The following is a 23,829-nucleotide window of genomic DNA, read 5'->3' on the forward strand; positions in this document are numbered from 1 at the left end:
ATACTGATTAAGGATGATCAGCCAGGTGCAGGCTCGAAGGGCAGAGTGGCCTACTCCTGCACCTATTGTCTATTGTACAGCTGCAACATGACATCCCAACTCCTATACTCAATGCTCTGACCAATGAAGGCTTGCCTGGGATCATAACAAAGTGGGGTCTCAGCTAAAAGTGATATTATAGCAGTATCTCACTCTCAGGAGTTTTTGTAGTGAAGGTAGAGAAGAGATTGTGATCCAGTGGCCAATTAATTGCATCGGAAATTCTTTGACTCTCCATCCATCTGATGAACGTGGCCCAGCCAGCACAGACACCATTGGCATAGGACAATGTCAGAATGTTTCAGGACCTCTTGAGTTGTTGGCCTTGTCCTGACAAGAGATGCTGTGGTTATGTCTGAGACAGAGAAGGGGATAACTGTTCAGCATGTTCTGTTGCCTTCGAGATGTTGTGCAGACCTTACCACTGTACAGGAGTGTACTGCAGTTACAGGCTTGGTAGACTCAAAGTTTGACTTTGTTATTCAAGTTGCTGTTGTTCCACACACGCATCCTCAGCTTGGACATTAAATTTGCAGTTGTTGTGAGGTATGTGCATTGATTTCAGCAACAAGCTGATGACTTTGGAAACTAGATACATGCCCTCACAGTCACATTGTCAATCTTGAAAAATTGTATAATTTGATGACCTTCCTGACTTCAAACTTTTCAATCTAACCCTTGTAGGTAAATCTAGATCATCTTTTGGATTGCACTTACTCTAGATTGCATTTACCAGTTTGTCAAACCTAGGTGCACAGTCTAACAACATATGAAATGGGAATATTAACATTTTTGCAACAGAAGAATGCAACAGTATTTGAAGACTTCAGGAAGATGTAGCGTATTTTGATTTCCAAAGGGCATTCGATAAGATTCCAGATAAAAGCTTCTTCCACAAGATAAGATATCACAGTTTTGAGGCTAATTTATTAAGATGGATTAAGGATTGGTGAACACATAAAAGATCGAGATTTAGGATTAATGTTTTTTTTCAGATTGGAAAGATGTAACTAATGGAGTGCTAAAGGGATCAGTCCTATGGCATTAGTTATTTACCAGCACAAGTATATTAATGATGTGGAGGATGGAATAGAGTGTATTGTATACAATTTTAATGAAGATTCAAAAATAACTGGAGGACATGATGTAATGAGGACCCAAGGAATCTGCCAGGGGATTTAGAGAGTTGAGTGAGTGAGTAAAAACATGGTAGATAGAGCTTAATTAAAGAAAGTGTGAGGTGATACACTATGGTAGGAAGAATCAAAGACACCAAAACTAGAGTGCATAGACACCATAAGAAATAGGAGCAGGAGTAGACCACTTGGCTCCTCCAGCCTTATCTGCCATTCGATAGGATCATGACTGATCCGACATTCTTCACATCCACTTTCCTGCCCTTTCCCTATTGATCAAGAATCTATCTCCGCCTTTAACATACACAAGGACACTACCATCACAGCTCTCTGCGGCAAGGAGTTCCAAAGATACTCAATCCTCTGAGAGAACAACTTCTTCCTTAGCTTAGTCTTAAATTGGTGCCCCTTTATTTGAGACTATGCCCACTGGTCCTTGAGAGTCCCATTAGGGAATACGTCGTCGCACCACTTATCTTGTCAACCTCCAATATTAAGACTCCCATATGTTTTTAATGAGATCACCTCACGTTCTTCTAACCTCTCGTAACTAGAATCCCGACCGTTTTTCTTTTTCTCATAATAATCTCTCCATGCCCGGGTTCATCCTAGTGACTTTTCTCTGAATTGTGTCCAATGAAACAATATATTTTCTTAAATAAGAGGACCAAAACTGCTCATAGTAGTCCAGATGTGTTTTCTAGCATCTTGTACGGTTGCACTAAGACTTCCATACTCTTATACTCCAACCTCCTTGAGATATGGGTCGATATTCCATTAGCCTTCCTGATTACTTGCCACACCTGTGTGCAAGGCACAAGCATGGACATATTTTGAGTGCAGAGCTTTTGGTTGCACTAATGTTCCTCTTTTGGCCTCCCCAGATCACTCCAAAACAATGTAAAGAACTGTATTTGACACTGGCTTGGTTGGAGAAATTGACGGAAAGGTGATGCATTTAAGCAGCAATCTGCCTTTGGGTGTTACAACTAACTTTTAGTCAGGTCTTACTTGCTTATCGACTCCTTCACAACTAAAACTGGATATAATAATCTCGTCACCACCTGATAAGAACGATATAATTTACTTCTGATTGGCTTTTTAGCCTACTACTTTTCAAAATTTTCAAACGTTATTTCCCTTGCATAAAACTATGTTAACTCTGTTTAATTTAATTGAGCTCTTCCTAATGTCATGCTGTTTCTTCCTTACTAATTTACTCTTTAACAGTTTTTCAGTGACCAATTTTAGACAAACTGATCTATCATTTTCTGCTTTCTGTTGTCTTCCCTTCTTAAACAGGGTTGGCAGAAAGGCACTTTTCCAACCTGTTGGACCCTTTCCAGGATCTAGTAAGTTTTGGAATATTTTGACCAAAACTTCCACCATCTCTGAATCCATTTTCTTTCCAGGTCCTGGCAACTTGTCTGTCTTTAGTGCCATTAGTTTGTCAAATACTTTGTCCCTCATGAGAGAGACTGTTATAAGATTTTTTCAACTATTGGCGACTTGCTAATCTGTTATCTTTGATTTGATTACAGTGTCTTCCACTATGAAGACTATTGCAAAGCACTGGTTTATCTGCCATTTCCATGTTCCCTGTTATTAATTTCCCAGCTGCATCCTCTAAGGATTCCATATTGACTTGAACTACTCTTTTCTTTTATACATCCATAGAAGCTCTTGTTGTTTGTCTTTACAAAAGTAAATTGGCAAAAAATATAATAAATTTTATTGTCGGCTACTGCTGTTCCTAAAATATTCAAAATACTCCAGCTTAACATTAGTTTTTGCTCTTGTGCATCCCTTAATCTTTGGTTGATTATTCCTCTTGACTGCCTTTGTTAACTATGGGTGATCACCTTTCTCATCAGAATAACTGGAATAATTTTTTACTGAGCATTTTAACTATCTCTCCTGTCTAACCTTTTAAGTATTTTGTAAGTTTCAATTGCGATTTCTTCTCTTTCTTCGAAACCCGAGAGAGTGTAGGTCCATTTTATCCCATTTTTCTTCATAGGACAGTTCTGCCAATTTGGAAACAAGTCTGGATGAACCTTCATCAGACTCCCTTTATGGCAATAATATCTTTCCTGAGATAAGCAGACCAACACTGCATATGCTACTCCAGTACTATTTATTCCTACTCTTCATTTTCTGTCTGTTAACCAATCATTAATCCACGCAACTACATTGCTTCCTATCCCATGTGCTTTAATTTTTCTAACCATCCTCTTTTGTAGACTCTTTATCAAAAAAACCTTCTTAAAATCCAAATATACTAGTTTTCATCAACTCTCCTTTATCAATTTTGTTGGTAACGTCTTCAATAAACTCCAAACAAGTTAATCAAACATTATTTCTCATTTACAAAACCATGCTGGTTATACCCAATCTGACAATTACCAATCAAGAATTCATTTAACGTATCCTTTATAATAGATTCTACCATTTTCCTTTCTACTCACGTCAGGCAAAAATTTCCTGTTTTTCTCTCTTGCTCCCTTCTTAAATAATGAGATGATTATTGCAACCTTCCAAACCGCAGGAATCATTCCAGAAATTGGAATTTTGGAAGATAATTGCCAATGCATTGATTAACACCATAGTCACCACTTTCAACATGCTGGGTTGTACACCATCAGATTCTGGGCATTTAGTAGCTTTCAGTCCATTAATTTCAATCATCTGAGCATTTCTAATTTCTGTCAACTCCTCATTCTCCCTAGTTACTTGGACCTTGGATTGTGGGAACATTCTGATATCTTCCTCACTGAAAAATTTACACTGCTGAATGAATCCATCCACATGTCATGATAACTGAAAATGTATTGTCTGGCAGAATATGGAAACATTTCATTTAGTGCTGATTTGTTGATCATGTATTTTGTATTCTTTTGCTATGTGGGCACCTTGTTTGTCAGGGATTTTAGAAACATACTTCTTCGAATTTTGAGATGCTAATCACATATCTATACATGACACATGAAATACTATTTCTGCAGTTTTTTGTAAATGTTAGAAGTGTTTATTTAAAAATGTAAATTTGTGAGAAAAAATTGCACTAATAACCTTGTCTGCCTATGCGCTCTCAAAGTTTGTTGTGTTGCTGTGAGAAATTGCTTGGAATGTCGCCAGAGGCAAAGGGATAGGATGACAAAGATTTCACTAACCAGTACTAAGCCCCAAGAGAGTCTTCAGAGTTTAACAGGATCCGGTGCAACCAAGGTAATATAACTTAACACAGATCTTGTCTATGACTTTTTTTCTTTCAGCCTCATAAACTGACTTCAAACTTTTGATATGAAATCAAGACACTTCTGTGCAGTGTCTCTACAAATTATACCATTTCAAGAGATTACGTTTAAAAATACATGAATATTCTAATTTGTGTACTTTCCTTTCTTCCAATTTTGTATATTACAATGATTAATATTCAGCAAACCTGAATATCACACATCATACTGACTTTTTGAACAGTAGTAAAGATGATCAATTGACATTGTGTTCAAACCTCCAACTTGATGCACCTTCAGGTGTCTGGTGTCTGATGTTCTGGAGACTGAAAAACTTGACCCATGGTGCTCAACAGGTTGAGGAAAAAACTTAAAAAAATGAAAGAACAGCGGATGCTGTAAATCGGAAAGAAAAACAAAAATGACAGGAAAAGCTTATCGGGTCTGTGAAGAGAAATCACAGATCTGATGACCCTCAGTTCTGAGAGAAAATCACCAGACCCAAAACATTAACACTGATTTCTCTTCACAGATGCTGCCAGAGCTGTTGATTCCCAGCAATTTCTGTTTTTGTTTGAGGAAATAACTTTTTTGTTCTCTCAACACTACTGTAATTTATTTAGTGTGTATTCTTCAAATACATAGAGGTTAGATTCTGCGGAAAATTTTGGAATAAAATATTAGTAGAGCAGTAAGGTCACTGATCCAAAATATTAACTCTACTTTCTGTTCACAGATGCTCCTAGACATGCTGAGTTTCACCAGCAATTTCTGTTTTTGTTTCCGATTTCGAGCATCCAGTTCTTTTTTTTGCCCCCTGTGGAATGCCATCTTGGAAATGGGGCCACAAAACTTTAACCCTAATTTAGCTTGTTTGCAAGTAGATGTTATTTGTGTTATCTTTAGACAAAAGAAAATATTTTTCATTGCACTTTAATAAGTTGTTTATTTTTACAGACTGGTGTTGAAAATATCTCTGGTAACCTTTCTCCAATTAAAGATCCTGACAGATTACTGCAAGATGTAGACATTAACCGTTTGCGAGCTGTTGTCTTTCGTGACGTGGTAATTATTTACTTCATTGAAATTATTTTTATGGTCATTGGATTTGCAGGTACCTTTACTGTAAAATCTAGGTATTACAAAACTTATGAAGTTGTTTATACCCATAATTCTGTAGTTCCTGCAATTTTATTTTGAAATGAGAAATTGATATGTTGGAATCTTAAAAGAAAGGAAAATGAAAGAATCTGTTACGTTTATTTCTTTTTCGCAATAATTCACCTATAAATGCTGGCAATAGGGAAAGTATTGCCTTAAATCAGAAAGGTACAATTCCTAATAGTTAAAACACTGTTTCAACCGAAAAGAAAGAAACCCAGGAAATAAAGTGTTTCTGATTGACAGTTATTTTTTAAGTTTTGCATTGGTTCAGTTGAAGAAACATGAGTATTGTGATTAGCAATACCTCTGTCTTAAAATATTTGTATTGTTGTATTACTTTGACCCTGCTCTACTAAACCTTGGGAGGACTTAAAACATTGATTTGTACCTCATCTAGTTTGACTACAACTTGTTGCAGATTCCATTGCATACTACAGCTAGCTTTTCAGGCTGAGTCATGAAGATCTGCAACCTCAATCTCCATCCTTTTTGCTTATTCATTCACGGAATGCAGGTGACGTTGGCTAGGCCAGCATTTATTGCCCATTGCTAATTGCCGAGAGGATAGTTAAAAGTCAACCATAAGCCAGACAAGGTAAGGATAGCAGTTTCCTTCCCTAAAGGGCATTAGTCAACTAGATGGATTTTCCTGACAATCAGCAAAGGATTCATTAGACTAGTTATCATTAGACTCTTAATTCCAAATATTTATTGAATTCAAATTTCACTATCTGTCCTTGTTGATTTGAACTCAGGTCTTCAGAACATTACCTGGGTCTCTGGATTAACAGTCCAGCAAGAGTACCACTAGGCTGTTTGTGGCTTTTACCATCACCACACCCTCTTTGTCCCCAATCCCTTGGAAATAACCTTTCGACTTTGTACCATGTCAAAAAGAACTGCTACTTCCAACTCTAAACTTACTTCGGTCTATCGTTTTTTAGAATCCTGTCCAAGCCTTAATTATCTCTAAATTGGCCTAGTTCAGAGATGGCGTTGTATTCTTTAGTCTGTAAAAATGTTGGTTTATTTAATTATTAACAATTATATTATTCCGTTACAAGTCTTGTCCCATTCATTCATGACCCTCATGCTTCATGGCTTTCTTTGGGTGTCAAATGAAATCTAAATTTATATCCTTATGTTTAAATAGCATTCATGGTAATATCCTTTCTTGAGCATGGAATCCCCTATTACAATGACCTCCTGCGTCCTTGAGAATATTTCCCTTGCCCCACAATTACCTGCGTTCATTTGCCTACTCTGCATGCTCTGGAATTGTATCTCTGAACTTCTCTGGCTCTTGTACCACTTCCTCCTCTTTAATGAATATTTTAAAAGCTAACGCTCGAGCTTTTGGTCACTTCTACTTTGGCTTGGTATGTATTTCATTTGATTATACTTCCTGATGTACCTGGGGCATCAAAAGGTTTTGAGTGACTTTATTTAGTTTAAATTTGAGGAAAACTTCCCTGTTTTCTCCATTCTTCTATTAGGAAAAAAGGCGTTGATTATCCACTTGGTTATTCATTTCATTATTTAAAAAGTATTGATCAGACCATTCATTTACCTTCACATCTCAATTGACTATATTTTGTTTATCACTTTTTTTTATTTCCTGAACATCAGTCTTCTGGCACCACAATTTCTTCTGTTTCTTTCAGTGAGATTCCAGGTTTTTGTCTGGTTTCAATATGACTATTTTACAATTTTCAGCTTATCCTCCCAGTTTCACTAGCTTTTCATCATTCCATTGTCAAAATATCACATGCCATCCTCATTTATTGTGAAGATTAAGGCAGAATATTAAATAGACCATTCCATTATTATCTTATTTTCTTAATGCCTGCTGTTCCTGTGCATAAATCTGCTCTTACTGGGCATTTAATCATTTGTCGTTTTCTTGATATATTGTTTGAAGACTTTTCTATTACTTTTTATTATTTGGAACTTTTTCTATAATGTGTCTTTGCCCTTTTTATTTTATGCTTCTTGTTGTTACTTTTTGTAATCTCCTCAGTTTTATTTTTGTCATTGTTCTGTGCCCTTACTAGAGCCTTTTTATTTATTTAATACATGTAATAACACCAGTAGGCCATGATTATATTATGTTGGAAATATTTCTCTTGCTTTTCAACAGTAATTGCACGTCTTGAGCCTGTATCATTGGCCTGCAGATTTAATTTTGTTTGTTTTCTTTTTCGTTGGTTTTGTTGGAATTTGAACTTTTATTAATTGCTCCTTTAATTCCGGTGGTGAATGTGTGCATATTACTGTGACCATTCCACAATGCTATCTTATCAAATAAATTAACTATTACACAACTATTATAATGCTTCACTTTGTAGGTTTAAAGACATCTTGCTTTGTGAAACTTCCCTGAATGTATTCATTAAATCTTTTCTTTACCTTATTATTCTGATATTTCTTTGCCAATTCTTATACAGGTTAGAATCCTTAATCATAACTAGATTCTTGATTTTATCCAATTCTGTATAATCATGTTAATGCTTAACAATCAGAAGGTCGATACAATATGCCCAACTGTTTTTCAACCTTTTCATCATAGAATATAGAACAGTACAGCACAGTACAGGCCTCTCAGCCCTCTATATTGTGCTGACCTTTAATCCTACTCTCAGATCAAACTAACCTACATACTCTTCATTTTATTATCATCCAAGAGTCACTTAAGTGTCCTTAATGTATCTGACACTATTACCACTGCCAGTAGTGCATTACACGCACCCACTACACTGTGTTTAGAAACTACCTCTAATATCTCCCCCAAACCTTCCTCCAATCACCTCAAAATTATGCCCACTCATGATGGCCATTTCCACCATGGGAAAATGTCTCTGGCTACGCACTCGATCCATGCCTCTCAACATCTTGTACACCTCTATCAAGTCACCTCTCCTCCTCCTTCGCTCCAATACAAAAAACCCTAGCTCCCTCAACCTTGCTTCATAAGACATGTCCTCTAGTCCAGGCAGCATCCTGGGCGGCACGGTGGCACAGTGGTTAGCATTGCTGCCTCACAGCGCCAGAGACTCTGGTTCAATTCCTGCCTCAGACAACTGTGTGTGTGGAGTTTGCACATTCTCCCCATGTCTGCATGGGTTTCCTCTGGGTGCTCCAGTTTCTTCCCACAGTCCAAAAAATGTGCAGGTTAGGTGAATTGGCCATGCTAAATTGCCCGTAGTGTTAGGTGAAGGGGTAAATGTAGGGGAATGGATATGGATGGATTGCTCTTCGGAGGGTTAGTGTGGACTTGTTGGGCTGAAGGGCCTGTTTCCACACTGTAAGTAATCTAATCTAATCTAAATCTCCTCTGCATCCTTTCTAAAGCTTTCCTATTATTTGCTGTGATATATCTGTTGTTATGAAGATCTCTCCTTTTCACTCCTATGCTAGTGTATAATTTGGTGTATAAAGTGGTTTGGTTAATTATTTCGTCCTTTTATTTTCTTCATTTTGATTTTTTTTTAAAATCAGATACCCTCGCGTTACATAATTCCTAATCTTGGGCGGCTGTGAGGTCACTACAATTACTATCGGGTGTGGATTTACATTCCAATTTCTCCCCATCATTGTTATACTAAGCATTGTTTTTTGGTAACTTTCCCCTTCCCAATTTCCCTTCTCTTGTTGAATTCACTATCATGCTTAACTTCTGTGAAGCCATCCCATTTGAACAAAACCATTTTAAAATTGTAATTCCCTCTACCTCTCTGTCCAATTTTAGTGTGACTGACTGCCAGTTTTTCTTCATAGGATGATAGTAAACAGGCTCAGTTTTTGGCTTTGGCTGTTGTATACTTTATCTCTGTACTCATGGTATCAAAATACAGAGACATACTGGAGCCACAACGTGAAATTGCGAGATCTGGAAGTCAGATAAGTCGCAATATTCGGCAAGAAATTAACTCACCAACAAGTACAGGTGAGTGTTTTAGATCTCCTTAGCTTTTGTTGGTTAACTGTTGCATTTTGTAAGGTGGTACAGTTGACCAGAAGATACCTATCAAAATGGGTTTCATGAACTTTATAAAATTGTATAATTATGATTTAATTTTTATAAAACATGCTGTGCAAAACTTACTTATGCTACAAATACACTAAATGCTTAATTATGTTTTAAAAAGGTACTAGATCTATTAACATGTATTTCCTTGACTGGATTATTTAAATATCCAAAAGAATAGTCCAAATAAAATGCTCCATGACCTTTTGAAGCTAAAATCATTCTTTACTAATGTGTAACAAAATATTAAACCCTGTTCTTCAGGTGACTGCAGAAATTTGCTAAATGCAAGTTGTTCTGAAGTTTTGAGATATGCTATATTTGTACTTTTTTATATATTTATTTCTGTGAATGTATGTGAATGGAGAATTCAATTAGCAATATTGTAGCTATTAGAAACTGTCTGTCTGTTAAAGGGGCATTTATGAAGGGTTTAGAGTTTTAATTTATTGAGTTTATTTCATTAAGTTTAACTGTTTATCTATAGCTAGAATCTAATGATCTGTCGTAAATGGTGAGGCAAGTATGGGGGTTCAGAGAGCAATGTTAGATGTCTCAGAATTTAGTGTCTTGCATGCAGTGTAGATGAGAGTGATGATACAGGGTTAGTGAACACACTGACTATAGCACTGTGGTACAGGAAGCCATCCACAAGATGGAGAAAATAGAAATATAACAATGGTAGGGGTCAGTATAATTAGGAAAGATTCTGTTTTATGATGTTATGAGCATGAGTTCTAAAGGCTGTGTTGACACCTGGGCATCCAGTTGTCATCCATTGTTGGTACTGAGATTGATAGGACTATAAAGGAGGCTCTGCTGAAAGAATTTATACAGTTTGGAGATAACTTGGACATTATGTTTTTTAATTTAACTACAATGGAATTACTATGCTGGGACCAGCGTTCTGGCGAATTGAATTAGTAGAACTGTTGAGTGTTTTAAAGTAACTGGCGTGGGGAGGAAAACGGTATTTTGGAGAGGGGATGCATAGGTTTACAAAGCAAAAGGATATAGTGGCATTCAATAACCAGTTTTGTAAAGAATTGCTGCATATTTCGAAAAGCATGTAACCATTTAATTATGACCAGCATTCTGTAAGCAGCTTTCTGAATGAGCAGTAACTGAAGTGGTTGAGCCAAGGAGTTCTGTGTACAGATGGAGCTAGGTGGAAAGATGATGTTGATTGGTCTATTGTCTCACGATCAATTATCGATATCAAAAGTCTTTTGCCTGCCCACAACTGTCGTTGGTTCTCAGGTAACAACAGCTTGGGGATGCAAACAAGATGCAGAGAGATCTCCACGAGCACAGAACCTGTTTCACAGTTCTCTGCAGTCAAAACCCATTTTAATCCTGAAGAAAACCAACTCATTTTTCCTTCAGCAGTTGTTTTAATCTTTGACTTTTAACTGATAAGCCAGAGACTTGTTATAAGCAAAACGATACCCTTATGTCTCTTACAAACCAATGGAAGTATTTACAGAAAGATGACAGAAAAGCAACACACTGACCAGCATATGGATCAAATGACCATAAGCAACTCATGAATAGGAACCAACAAATCACGTCTTAATTTTCCTTTGCCCATAACACATTTTTCCTTGTGTAAGGGTGGTTTCTAAGGAGATTAAATGTTTAATTTGTAGCATTATAGATCAAACACTTATAGCTCTTTATCTGCAGATAGAGTCCAATCACTTGTAACAGGTAGTAATCCTTGTTAAGTAAGAAACCTGGTCCATATTTTGTCAATCTGGGTCTGAAAAACAGGGAGATAAAGAATTTTATGTGCTTGTTTGAAGTTCTTTAACATTTGTGACAACTCCAGGAATAGAGGGGCTTGATTTTCAGTGTGTTACCCCAATTGGAAGATGTGGTGGATGTGTTGGAAATTCTGGGAAGCATCAAGGTAGATAAGTCCCCAGGGCTGGACCAGATATATCCAAGGTTACTATCCAAGGAAGTGAGGGAATTAGATTGCTGTGCCTCTGGCGATGGTCTTTGTTGCTCGTGGGAGTAGTACCGGATGATTGGAGGGAGATGAATGTTGTTTCTCTGTTCAAGAGAGGGGATAGAGAAATCCCTGGGAATTACAGACCAGTTAGTCTTACGTCTGTGGTAAACGAGGTACTGGAAAGGATTCTGAGCGAGAGGATTTATGACTATTTGGAGAAACATAGTTTGATTAAAGATAGTCGGCATAGCTTGTGAGGGGCAGATCATGCCTCACAAACCTTATTGAGCTCTTTGAGGACATGTCAAGACATGTTGATGAAGGTCAAGCAGTGGATGTGGTGGATATGGATTTCAGTAAGGCATTTGATAAGTTTCCCCATGATAGGCTCATTCAGCAAGTTAAAAGGTATGGGATACAGGGAAATTTGGCTCTCTGGATGCAGAATTGACTGACTGAAAGAACTGAGTGATAGTGGATGGAAAGTATTCCACCTGGAGGTCAATGACCAGTGGTATCCTGCAGGGATCTGATCTTGGGCCTCTTCTCTTTGTAGTTTTTATAAATGACTTGGATGAAGAAGTGGGAGGGTGGGTTAGTAAGTTTGTCATGACACAAAGGTCGGTGGTGTTGTAGATAGTGTCGAGGGCTGTTGCTGGCTAAACCAAGACATTGACAGGATGCAGAGCTGGGCTGAGAAGTGACAGATGGAGTCCAATCTGGATAAATGCTAAGTGATTCATTTTGGAAGATCGAATTTGAATGCTGAATACAGGGTTAAAGACAGGATTCTTGGCAGTGTGGAGAAACAGCAGTATCTTGGGGTCCATGTACATAGATCCCTCAAAGTTGCCACCCAAGTTGATACGGTTGTTAAGGCATATGGTGTTTTGACTTTCATTAAGAGGAGGGGATTGAGTTTAAGGGCCTTGAGGTTTTGCAGCAGCTCTATAAAACCCTGATTAGACTACACTTAGAATATTGTGTTCAGTTCAGGTCATCTCATTACAGGAAGGATGTTGATGCTTTAGAGAGGGCGCAGAGGAGATTTATCTGGATGCTGCCTGGATTGGAGGGCTTGTCTTATGAAGAGAGGTTGAGTGAGCTCTGGCTTTTCACACTGGAGAGAAGAATGAAGGGAGGTGACTTGATTAAGTTGTGCAAGGTAATGAGAGGCATAGATAGAGTAGATAGCCAGAGACTTTTCCCCAGGGCAGAAATGGCTGTCACAAGGGGTCATAATTTTAAGGTGGTTGGAGGAGGGTTTCGGGAAGATGTCAGAGGTAGGGTCTTTAAGCAGAGTGGTGGGTACGTGGAATGCACTGCTAGTGGTGGTAGTGGAATCAGATACATCAAGGACATTTAACCAACTGCTGGATAAGCACATGGACGGAAGTAAATTGAGGTGTTTGTAGATTAGGTTGATCTTTGATTTAGATAAATGCTCGGCACAACATAGTGGGCCGAAGGGCCTGTACGATGGTGTACTCTTCTATGTTCTATACCAAATTCGTGTGCATACAACAATTAACAAGAGAGAGAACACACTGGTGGAAGTAGTGTATATGCCACCAAATTCTACCTTTTTGTGTGTGACAGAGAATAAATCAGGAAATAACGTAAGAAAAAGGCAAGACGTGAAGAATAGGTCAGTTTCATTTTCAGCTAGTTTGGGAAAACTAATTTGGCAAATCAAATGAGCCATGAGGAAGAATTCATCAATAGTACTTCGGACAGTTTCCTCGAACAATGTGTTTTGTATTCAATCAGGAGTCGGGTTGTTTTGGATCTTAATGATGTGTAATGAGGCAGGTTCAGTAACTTACTTCAGAGTTAAAGATCCCGTAGGAGTAAGTGACTATAGCATAGTAGAATCTAGCCTTTCGTTTGAGTGAGAAACAAGTCAAACAACTGTGCAAAATTTAAATAAAACTCCTTACAAAGGAATAAGGACAAAGTTTACTGGAGTGGACTGGGAAAGTAGTCCACTGGGAAAGCATAAAAGATGTTTACTGAACAATGGGAGATGTTTAAAAAAAGTTTATGGTTTACAACAAAGATATATCCCAGTGAGGAAGAAAAATTCTGGGTAGGGGATAAACCAGCCATAATTAATCAATCAACAGATCATTGTGACTTTGAACTGTATTGTCATTCCCACACTGTCAGTGGATAAAAATCTTCAAAGCTCCCTCCCTCACATCAGTGTGTGTAGTTACACCACATAGACTACAGTGGCTCAAATTGTTGCCTCCCTCAGCTTCTTGAGGATATTTAAGGATGAACAGTAAATGTACATATTGCTGATGCTAAAATCTCATGAATGAATTAAAAGTAAAAAGTTAAATGCAGTTTTCAAACAGGAATTCTGAAACAGATGTTTGAACCTGACCTGGATATTGAAAGTGCACGTTCCTATGTCGAACTGGCAGCATGGATGCTTGGAAGCTACTTACTTCCAATTTGGCACTGGCTCTTCTGGGGTAAATCTGGCTTAAAGAATCATGCTCAGTAATTGGTGCCTTCAACACAAGTATCTTTTGGCCAAACTGCAATGAGAACCGACTTATTGCCCTGAATTTTTCATTCGAACGGTTATTATACTTCCTCTTATTTATTTCCATCTTAAACTGCATTTTTGCACATTGTTGTGACTCTTAGACCTAAATTATTTCCTCAGTTAGATGAATTACATGTCAAGTTTAGTACTGCCAAGCTTTTGATAGGACCTAGCTAATATGGCCACTAGGAGGTGCATTGGTCTTGAATATCATGGTTTATTTGCAGACATTTGTTTTTTCAATATAATTGCTTGAAAGTTTCAAAAGAGACAAGAACTTGAAACTTTTCATTTTGCACTCATCAGAACTAGATGCAACAAGCAGACTTGGGGAAGAAAAAAGGCTATCAATTTGTGTCATGTGAAAAGATTGATTGCTATATCATCAGCATGGAAATGCACTTAACTATCAATTTTAGTTTGCAAAATCAGACATGTAAACTCAGGGTAGCGTATTGCCATGGAAATACAGCAGAGCGTTGCAATGGAGACTGTTAAATGGTTAAACAGCTTCTAAAAGAATGATGATATTCTGTTCCTTCAGCTTATGGTAAGCTGCACCCGAATAGTAAAGATGGCCAAGGACAAAGAGTTTCAAGTGCAAGTGAGTTTGAAAATTAAAGTGGTACATAATTGCAAACGCTGGGTTGCATTGCAAACAAAACAGGGTACGTTTTGAAAAGCATTCATCCAATCGATATTAGGTCACCCCAATGTAACGAAGACCACATTGTGACAAGCAAATGGTCCTATACTAAGTTTAAAAAGTTGCATGAAAGAAATGCTTGTGTTATGTATGTTGGAGGTGATGAATGGGCAGCTGTTGTATCTATTGCATAGGAAGGTAGCAAGACATGAAGAGCAGGTGGCAGAGTGATGCCAAAAGAAACATGAAATGGGTAAGTTAAATTGTTTAAAAACTATAGTTAGAATATTATGCATTTTAAGTAACCAAGAGAACAAAAATGCAACTTAAGGTGTTTTTCTGTGAAAATACTTTGACTTAATCAATTCATCAACAGATTGTAATGATGAAAGTGATCATTTATTAAAGCATGTGATTAATTATTGATTGACCCGAAGCATCTCATATTAGATTCTACTCTTTTACATGCCTAAAATGGAGATGCTCACACATCCAGTCATCAATTTATGAGTTCTAATCGGTTCATCTTCATGCTTTAAGAGGCAAGTATGTAAGCCAAGGTTACAAAGGTTTGCTGGTTGGACTGATAGCTGGCACAAAAGAGGATAGTTGTTAGAAGTCAGTCATTTGAGGCTTGGGACACTTCTGCAGGGCTTCCTTATGTTAAAAACTCAGGCCCAACTATATTCATCTGCTTCAGCATAAGGTGGCAAGTGAGGATATTCACTGATAATTGCACGTGTTCAGCAACATTTGTGGCAACCCACATAATGAAAGATACCGTGTCTAAATGCAATAAGATCTGAACAGTATCCAGATTGGGCTGACAAGCATATAACGTTTGCTTCTTGGCCAGGCAAAGACCATGACCAACAGAAGAAAATCTAACCATTGCCCCTTGATATTCAGTGGTGCTACAAATGTTGAATTACCCACGATAAACATCATGGGGGTTACCATTGGTCCAGTTCAATTTCTAGTCAATCATAAAAATGCTCTGGCTACAAGAATAAGTCAAAGGCTGGAATTTCTGCTTTGATCATCTCACCTTCTGTCTTTTCTCCCAAAAAATAGCCTGACCACAGTCGACAAGGCATAACCCAGGAATGTAGCTGCAGTAGCCCTTGAGAAGCTTGACACGATCCCATACAAAGCAGCCAGTGAATTGGCAGCACATCCACACCCTCCTTCACTGACATACAGAGGTAGCAGTGTGTACCATTTGCAAAAGGCACATCAGAAATTCAGGCTCCTTAGACAGCACTCTCCATACTTATGATCATTACCCCTAGAAGGATAAGGGCAACTGATACATTGAACACCATTACCTGTTAAGATTCTCTCCAAGCTGCTCATCATCCTGACTTGGAAACATAGCATTCGCTCTTCAGTGGGATCGCTGAGTCAGAATCGTAACAGCATTGTGGATCTAAGTTCCTATGCCACATTGACTGCAGCAATTCAAGAAAACGACTAACACCACCTCCTCACGGGCAACTAGGAATTGACAATAAAAACTGGGCTAGCTAGCAAAGTCCCTAACACCTGAATGTTTACAAAAAAAAACAGTTATAGGCCTGAATTATTATAGAGCAGCGATCACTGTCAGATTGCCTGTCTTATACTTTTTTTACATCGTGTCAGCTGGAGGCTTCAGAATTGTCCTATGTAAATTTAATTCAGCTGAATCATTATTGTATAGGACAGTTTGGGACATGCAGTTAGGCATGCCCCTTTTTTATAAATTGCATTAGTTCTTGTATTCATGCAGATTCATTCTTTTACTCTGCACCCAGGTTGGGCCTGGTCTTCCCAGACCTGGGGCAGGAGGATGAAACAGCATTAGGAACGCCAAGGCCGGATACAAGACTCCTCTAAGGAAGAGAAGCAGTTTACTTCAGGGACAACGTTTGGTGTCAAAACTATGAGAGTGGTCCTGCATAGGTAAGCGGCATGGTCGACATGAGGCCAAGTCCCATGACGTTCAAAGTTCAGGTAGGGAGAGGCAGTCCTGAACAAGTACGTGGACCATGTGAAAGCTTCAACCTCTCAAACAGGTGCAGGAGCAAAACATACCTGACCCCTTAGAACATCCAGCAAGGCTGCCAGAACCTGTGGGTTCTCCCCCTTCGCCTAACTTCGCTGAAACCTCTGAGAACGATATGAATACAGCAGATGTTGCAGGCTCTATGCCATTACATCTGTGTAAGATTAATTTTGCCCTAGATGGTCTGGGCACGAGTGGGAGTCTGTGGTCCCAATATTGAAGGCACAGTCGGATGAACCAGACCTGGTGCAAAAATGTCCCAGAAGAAGCTACAGGAATAAAAGAACGGGCTTATCTTCCAGGACGTAGACTGGGAGGTATGCAGTGATTAGAATATGAGTTCCCTGATTAGGGCTGTTAACCAGGTACAATCAAGGAGTCTGGGCTGACAAACATAAACAAGGGCTCTGTTCTCAATAGCAGCTGGGTCTATGCCAGCTGGGTTAGTGTCATGTACTGTATGTGTGCAAATAAGGGGTGACCTGGTGAGGGGATATTGGCTTTTTCAGGTGGTATAGTGGACCGTGAAAAAGATTATCTAATATTACAAATGCGGGAGAATGCGGGTAAGTGGAGTTGAAATGCCCATCAGCCATGATTGAATGGCGAATTGGGCTCGATGGGCCGAATGGCCTTACTTTCGCTCCTATGTCTTATGGTCTTACAAAGAGAATTTTATCAATTTGTTCAATGAGCTGAGGATTTGGTAGATGGAGTTTAATTTGGATAATACAAACAAGGATAGGGCTTACAATTTATGGTAGGCCCTAGGTAGTGTTGTAGAACAGAGACCTAAGGGCTCGGGTACGTTATTCTTTGAATATCCAGGTAGATAGTGGTTAATAAAGTCTTTAGCATGCTTGCCTTCCTTACTCAGAACTTTGAGTATAGGAGTTGGGACCTAATATTGAGGTTCTACAGGATGTTGGTGAAGCTTCTGGAGTACTGTCTGCAGTTCTGGTCGCTATTATAGGAAGGATATTACTAAATTGAGTGTGTTCAGGAAACATTTATGAGACTGTTTCTGTGAATAGATGATTTGAGAAATAAAAATGAACTGGAAAGGCTTTGACTTAGTTCACTGTAGTGTAGGAGTTGAAGGGTGACCTTATTAAGGTTTATAAAACCATGAGCATAGATCAGGTGAATGACAAGAGTCTTTTCCCTTTGGTGGGGGAATTTCATATTAGGGGGGATTTTTTAAGGTGAGAGAAGGAAGATTTAAAAAAGACATGAGGGTCAATTTTCTTTTTAAAAAGGATTAGTTCATGTGTAGAATGAACTGCTAGACAAATGGTAAATGCAAGTACAGCTACAATGTCTAAAACACATTTAGATAAGTTCATGCGTAGGAAAGGTTTGGAAGGATATGGGTCAAATGCAGGCAGGTGGATCTAGTTTAGTTTGGGAACATGGTCAGCATTGACTGGTTGGACCGAAGAGTCTGTTTCCATGCTGCACGACTCTGACTCTATTAACATTTAATTGCCTTACTGCGATTTAATGTGTCGGTTGGTTATTGAGCAAGAGAGAATTGGATGAGGGGATGGGGTTAAAAGGTGGGAAGGGTGGGTTAAGAGGCAGGGTGACAAGGGATGTAAAGTGCCAGGGGCCGGTGAGACCAGGTTGGGGGGAATGTAAGAGGTTCAGGAGTATCAAGTTCAGATGAGTTGTGGGGACATGGAGGGAGACAGAGAAGGAGGCCTTGAGTTGGGAGATTGGGTTGTGTTCAGTGTAAGTTGGAACCTTGAAAGGGGAGGAAAGAGAGGTGATCCTGATGGGTCTGACGTTGGTCGAAATGGGTGGTACTGATCAAGATCAGTCCAAAATGTGAGGAATCCGGTCCAGGTTGTGTCAGCAGGATGACCAGATGGCGAAAGTACCATGATGAATGGGTTGATAGTTGGAGAAGCTATTGAATCATGAAGTGGAGTATGGAGAGTTGAAGTGTTAGGCCTGGAAGGGGAGGGATGCAGAGAGAGAAAAATTTTGATCAGAAGGGATGCAAGGGGGAGTCAGATTTAAGGATGGGGGTCAGGGTGAATTGCTTGAATGAGGTAGTGCAAAGGTTGAGATCGGTTCAGGTCTGGGGAATGTCGTGAGTCAGTGTGTCTAAGTTTTGTAGTTAACTGGGAGTTAGAACAGATTTTATTTGGTCTCAATTCTCCTGACTGTTAAAATAAATTCCTTCACTCAGAGTTAAGACTTTTTTTTTTCTGGACAGTTTGAGACAATCATCAATCGTCACTTTCAATTACCGAGGCAATTGCCGCATGATCAGTGCAGTACAACTTCTGAGAGGTCCTGAGACATCTTTCAGGATATAGTTGGTCCCCAACTATTGGGATACCAGATGATCTGGTTTACACATGGGCTAAAACTACAAAATTTTGATTCATAGTTTAATTATTTTGCAAAGTGCAATTCTAAGACATGAGTTTCTCATAGCGCCAACTGATCAGCATGATAAGCTCATGCATGTTTTTGACAGCATCTAGTTTAATCCCTAATTCATCTTTATACCAAAGCTAAATTGCATCTATTTTATTGCGAAGAGCTTGATTGGTAAGCTGAATGAATTTAAAGCACAGATCAGCATGTGAGAATGTGACATTGTTGCAATTGCTGAGACATGTTTGGGGGAAGGATAGGATTGAAAATGTGTTGCTGGAAAAGCGCAGCAGGTCAGGCAGCATCCAAGGAACAGGAGAATCGACATTTCGGGCATAAGTCCTTCTTCAGGAAGGATAGGATTGGCAGCTCAACATTTCAGAGTATAGAATTTCCGGCGAAATGGGGCAGACAATGCAAGAGAAGTGGGTACATTGCATTATTAATAAAGGAAATTTAAATAACTCAAAGAAGTCATCCTTTATTTACTTGTATACAATACATGGCACTGACCCAGCTAGCTCAGAGCCAGCTCCTATATACTCCTGTTTATATCTGTCAACGTGATTGAACCATGTTAACCCTGATCAGGGAACTCATTCTAGGAGATTCATCTGCTGACCTTGTTTCAATTACTACAGAAACATTTTAGTAAATTATGCTGTGCTCTTTTCTTGGCTTGCAAGCAGAAACTGAAGCATTAGGATTTGATACAGAAAGTTGTACAATGCTGGTTTGAGGTAACAGACAAGCTCTTATGTGACTGCATGGACTTGGTGGACTGGTCCATAATTCAGGAAGTCTGCAACCAACCAGTGAGTATGCCACTACCATTACAGACTTTATCAGTGGATGTATAAGGGGACTGCATGCCGACAAAATAAATGTTCCCCAACTGGAACGCATGGATGAACTGGAAGATCCACTCCCTATTGAAGTCCAAGTCTGAGGTCTTTAAGTTGGGTGACCCTGACCTATGCAGGAGAGCTCGATACAATCTTTGCAAAGCTATCAGGGATGCCAGACTAAACTGGAGTCCTAGACTAACCACGTGATATGGCAAGGCTTGCACAATATAAAGGATTACGAAAGGAAGTCAGGTAAAATGAGTTAAATAGAATCATTAACAACAATTTATCCCTCTCCAGTGAGGTCAATGCGGTCTGCACTGGGTTTGAACAGAAGATCAGTGAAATGATGTTACCTGTCCCAATAGACTTGGGTACACCTGAATCCACATTCACCCCTACAGACATCAGAGTGGCCTTCTTGAGGATGAACCCATGGGAAAGCAACTGGCCTGGATGGAGTCCCCACCATGCACTTTGTGGACCAGCTGGTGGGGGTTTTTGCAAACATCCTTTACATCTCTTTACTACAATGTGAAGGGTCCCACCTGCCTCAAGAAGACTACTATCATCCTTGTGCCAAAGAAAGATTGGACAATGAGCCTTAATGACTACCGTCCGGTGGCTCTGCCATCATCATTATGAAGTGCTTCGAGAGGTAGTGCCCTGCTAGTAGCAGTGGTGGACTCTCCCTCTTTATGGGCATTTAAACAGGCATTGGATAGGCATAAGGAGGATAGTGGGCTAGTATAGGTTAGGTGGGCTTGGATCGGCGCAACATCGAGGGCCAAAGGGCCTGTACTGCGCTGTATTTTTCTATGTTAGTAATGGCATACATCAAGTCCAGCCTCTGTTGTAATTTGCAAACTGTCACAATAGGGCCATGATATATGCCCTCTCTCTGGCCCTACGCTTATTCCTCAAACATCTGAATAGCAAGGAATAATGTCAGAATCCTATTTATTGACTAGCTCCATCTTCAACACGATAATTCCAACAAACCTCCTTTCCAAAATCCGAGATCTAGGATGCTGTTCCCCTCTCTAAAACTTGATTCTTGACTTCCTGACTTGCACATCACAATTAGTAAGATTATGTGACAACACCTCCTCCACAATAATCCCTGAGACTCGTGTCCCGTGAGGCTGCGTACTCAGCCCGTTACTTTACTTCTTATACAGTGATGACTATGTGGCCAAATTCAGCTCTATCTCCATTTACAAATTTGCTGATGACACCATATAGTGGGTAGGATCTCGATCAACCATGCAACAGACTACAGGAAAGAGATAGCCATGTGGCACGATGAAAAGACCACAATCTTCACCTCCATATCAGAAAAACGAAGGAGCTGATCATTGACTTCAGGAAGCGGAGTGGAGGACACACTGTTGTCTGTATCAATAGTTCTAAGGTGGAGGTGGTCAAGAGCTTCAAGTTCTTAGAAGTTCACATCACCAACCATATGTTCTTGTCTATCCCTGGTGACATTACAGTCAAGAAAGCATGTCACCACCTCTACTTCCTCAGAAGACCAATGAAATACAGCATGTCCACAGTGATTCTTGGCAATTTTTATAGATGCACCATAGAAAGCATCCCATCCACTTGCATCATAGCTAGATATGACAACTGCTCTGCCCAAGACTACAGGAAATTTAGAAAGTTGTGAACGCAGTCCAGTCCATCATAAAAACCGGCTTCCTACCATTGACTCCATGTATACTTCTCGCTGCCTTGGGAAATCAGCCATCTTAATCAAAGATCCCTTCCATCCCAGATATACTCTCTTGCGCCTGGCAGAAGATACACAAGCTTGAAAATGTGTACCAACAGATTTAACAACAGCTTCTTCCCGCTGTTATCAGACTAATGAACGGACCTCTCATATTAGAATTGATTTTTCTCTGCAGTTTGGTAGTTGTAACACTATATTCTGTATTCTTTGCTGTTACCCTGATGTACTTATGTAAGGTATGATGGTGCCAACTAAGTTTTATGGAGATGATAGCAGGGGATTGAATGCAGTGAGAGTGAGGGCAGAATCTTATAGGATCTGAGTGACATGGGCTGTAATGAGATTTGTGACAGAATCACTTTGAACAGTCTGGTGAAGCCTGTGTCAAAATTAGGACTACCTTGCTCCATCTATTTTATTTTTGATGAGTGCTGAAGTGAGTTTATTGGTGGATAGTGACATGTTGTCAAATAAGACAATTATATTTTTAATAATATTTTTACCAGCCCAATTTACCTGATTAATATTCAACTTATCTTACCAAATATGCCATCAAGCTAGATATCTCAATATGAAAATCAGAGCAGGCACCTGATGACTTTAGCTCGTTGCTGACTGCTATGTGCCTCCATGTTGCTAAGGACCAAACATAGGGCAACGCCAGCTATACACCAAGCCTCATCCACAGACATTGGCCTCTGACATTTGACAAACCCTCTCAACCATTATGGTTCACCTCCATTATGCTTGCAGGATGTTAAGGAGGCACAGATTTACATTGCATTGCCCACTAGCAACTAGCATTGAAAGGCTACAGCAAGGACACTTTGCACCCATTGACAGACATCCAGTTCATGAATTGGACCAGACTACGTTTCAGCTGCTTGCTTGCTCTCTTAGCATTGCTTACTTAGCACATGTCTGCATGCTTGCCGCATCCATGTCTTACCTTGCCGCATCCATGTCTTACCTTGCCGATTAGCCCAGTAATACAACCAGGCAGTTTACTTTGCTGGACCTCAGTCAAACATGTGGACACCTTGCGGTACAGTAGTATTTTAGGTCAGTTTCACACCCAGCACCTTTTTTTTAAAAAATTCATTCATGGGATAAGAGCATCACTGGTTATGCCAACATTTATTGCCCAGAAGGTAGTTATGAGTCAAGCACATTGCCGTGAGGTCTGGAATTCAATGTAAGCCAGACCATGTAAGGGTAACGTTTTCCTTCCCTAAAGGGGGTTAGTGAATCAGATGGATTTTCTGATAATCAACAATGGATTCAAAGTCATCATTAGATCTTAATTCCAGATTTTTAAAATTGAATTCAAATTCCACCATGTGCTGTAGCAGGATTCAAACCCCAGAATGTTACCTGGATCTCGTGAATTAACAGTCCAGTGATAATACCACAAGGCCATCCACTCCCCTTCCAGCAGCTTATTCTGCAAACACATTTCATGCACAGTAAGCAAGCAGACATGTCTAAAAAACCTTGGGGAAGTGGTTCCTTTATGGTTTTCAATGAGGACTAATCAGTTAGTGACTTCTGATGCAATTGTTCAAGGGCAGCCTCTGAAACCAGTCGAAGGGATTGACTACAGTCAGTCAAAGTGTTCTTGGTCAAGCAATCTGCCCTGCTTTCTCAGAGTGGGCTACGGTCAGTACAGTGGGTCCACAAGGGTAGCGACAAAGTGGTCAGGGAGATATATAAACATCAGTCAAGGGTCTGGGCACTTCTTGTCTTGTGCTGTCTGGTTAGGTCATGTGGGGCTACAGTCAGTCTGTCTGATTCATCCAAGAAGCAAAAGAGAAAAGGGTGCTGAGGAGGACAGGGGAGCTGCTGCAGTGGGAACTAGATTCTGCAACCTTCTGGGATTGGGGACTGCAGGCTGGTGGAAAGTGAGAGTTACAATTGTGAAAGTGGGTACAATTGGTGTCTGCAAGAGGAGCTGCAATAAAACATGGATGGAAAAGGCTTTTTTTACCAGAGGAGAGTTTGTGGCCAGAGGCATTATCCCCTATAAACTGCTGCTAGGAA

General features: G+C 39.5%; 1 protein-coding gene across 1 annotated transcript in view; it reads left to right on the forward strand.

The window, feature by feature from the left end:
- Window positions 1-23,829, forward strand: part of nbeaa (neurobeachin a) — an 849,844-nt gene that overhangs the window by 278,272 nt on the left and 547,743 nt on the right. The window contains exons 28-30 of the mRNA XM_043692709.1: window positions 4,273-4,403; window positions 5,369-5,476; window positions 9,353-9,521. Of these exons, the coding sequence (XP_043548644.1) occupies window positions 4,273-4,403; window positions 5,369-5,476; window positions 9,353-9,521 (408 nt within the window). The remainder of the gene's footprint in view (window positions 1-4,272; window positions 4,404-5,368; window positions 5,477-9,352; window positions 9,522-23,829) is intronic.

The sequence above is a fragment of the Chiloscyllium plagiosum genome, chromosome 6 (genome assembly GCF_004010195.1).
Source record: "Chiloscyllium plagiosum isolate BGI_BamShark_2017 chromosome 6, ASM401019v2, whole genome shotgun sequence".
NCBI classification, from domain to species: Eukaryota; Metazoa; Chordata; class Chondrichthyes; order Orectolobiformes; family Hemiscylliidae; genus Chiloscyllium; species Chiloscyllium plagiosum.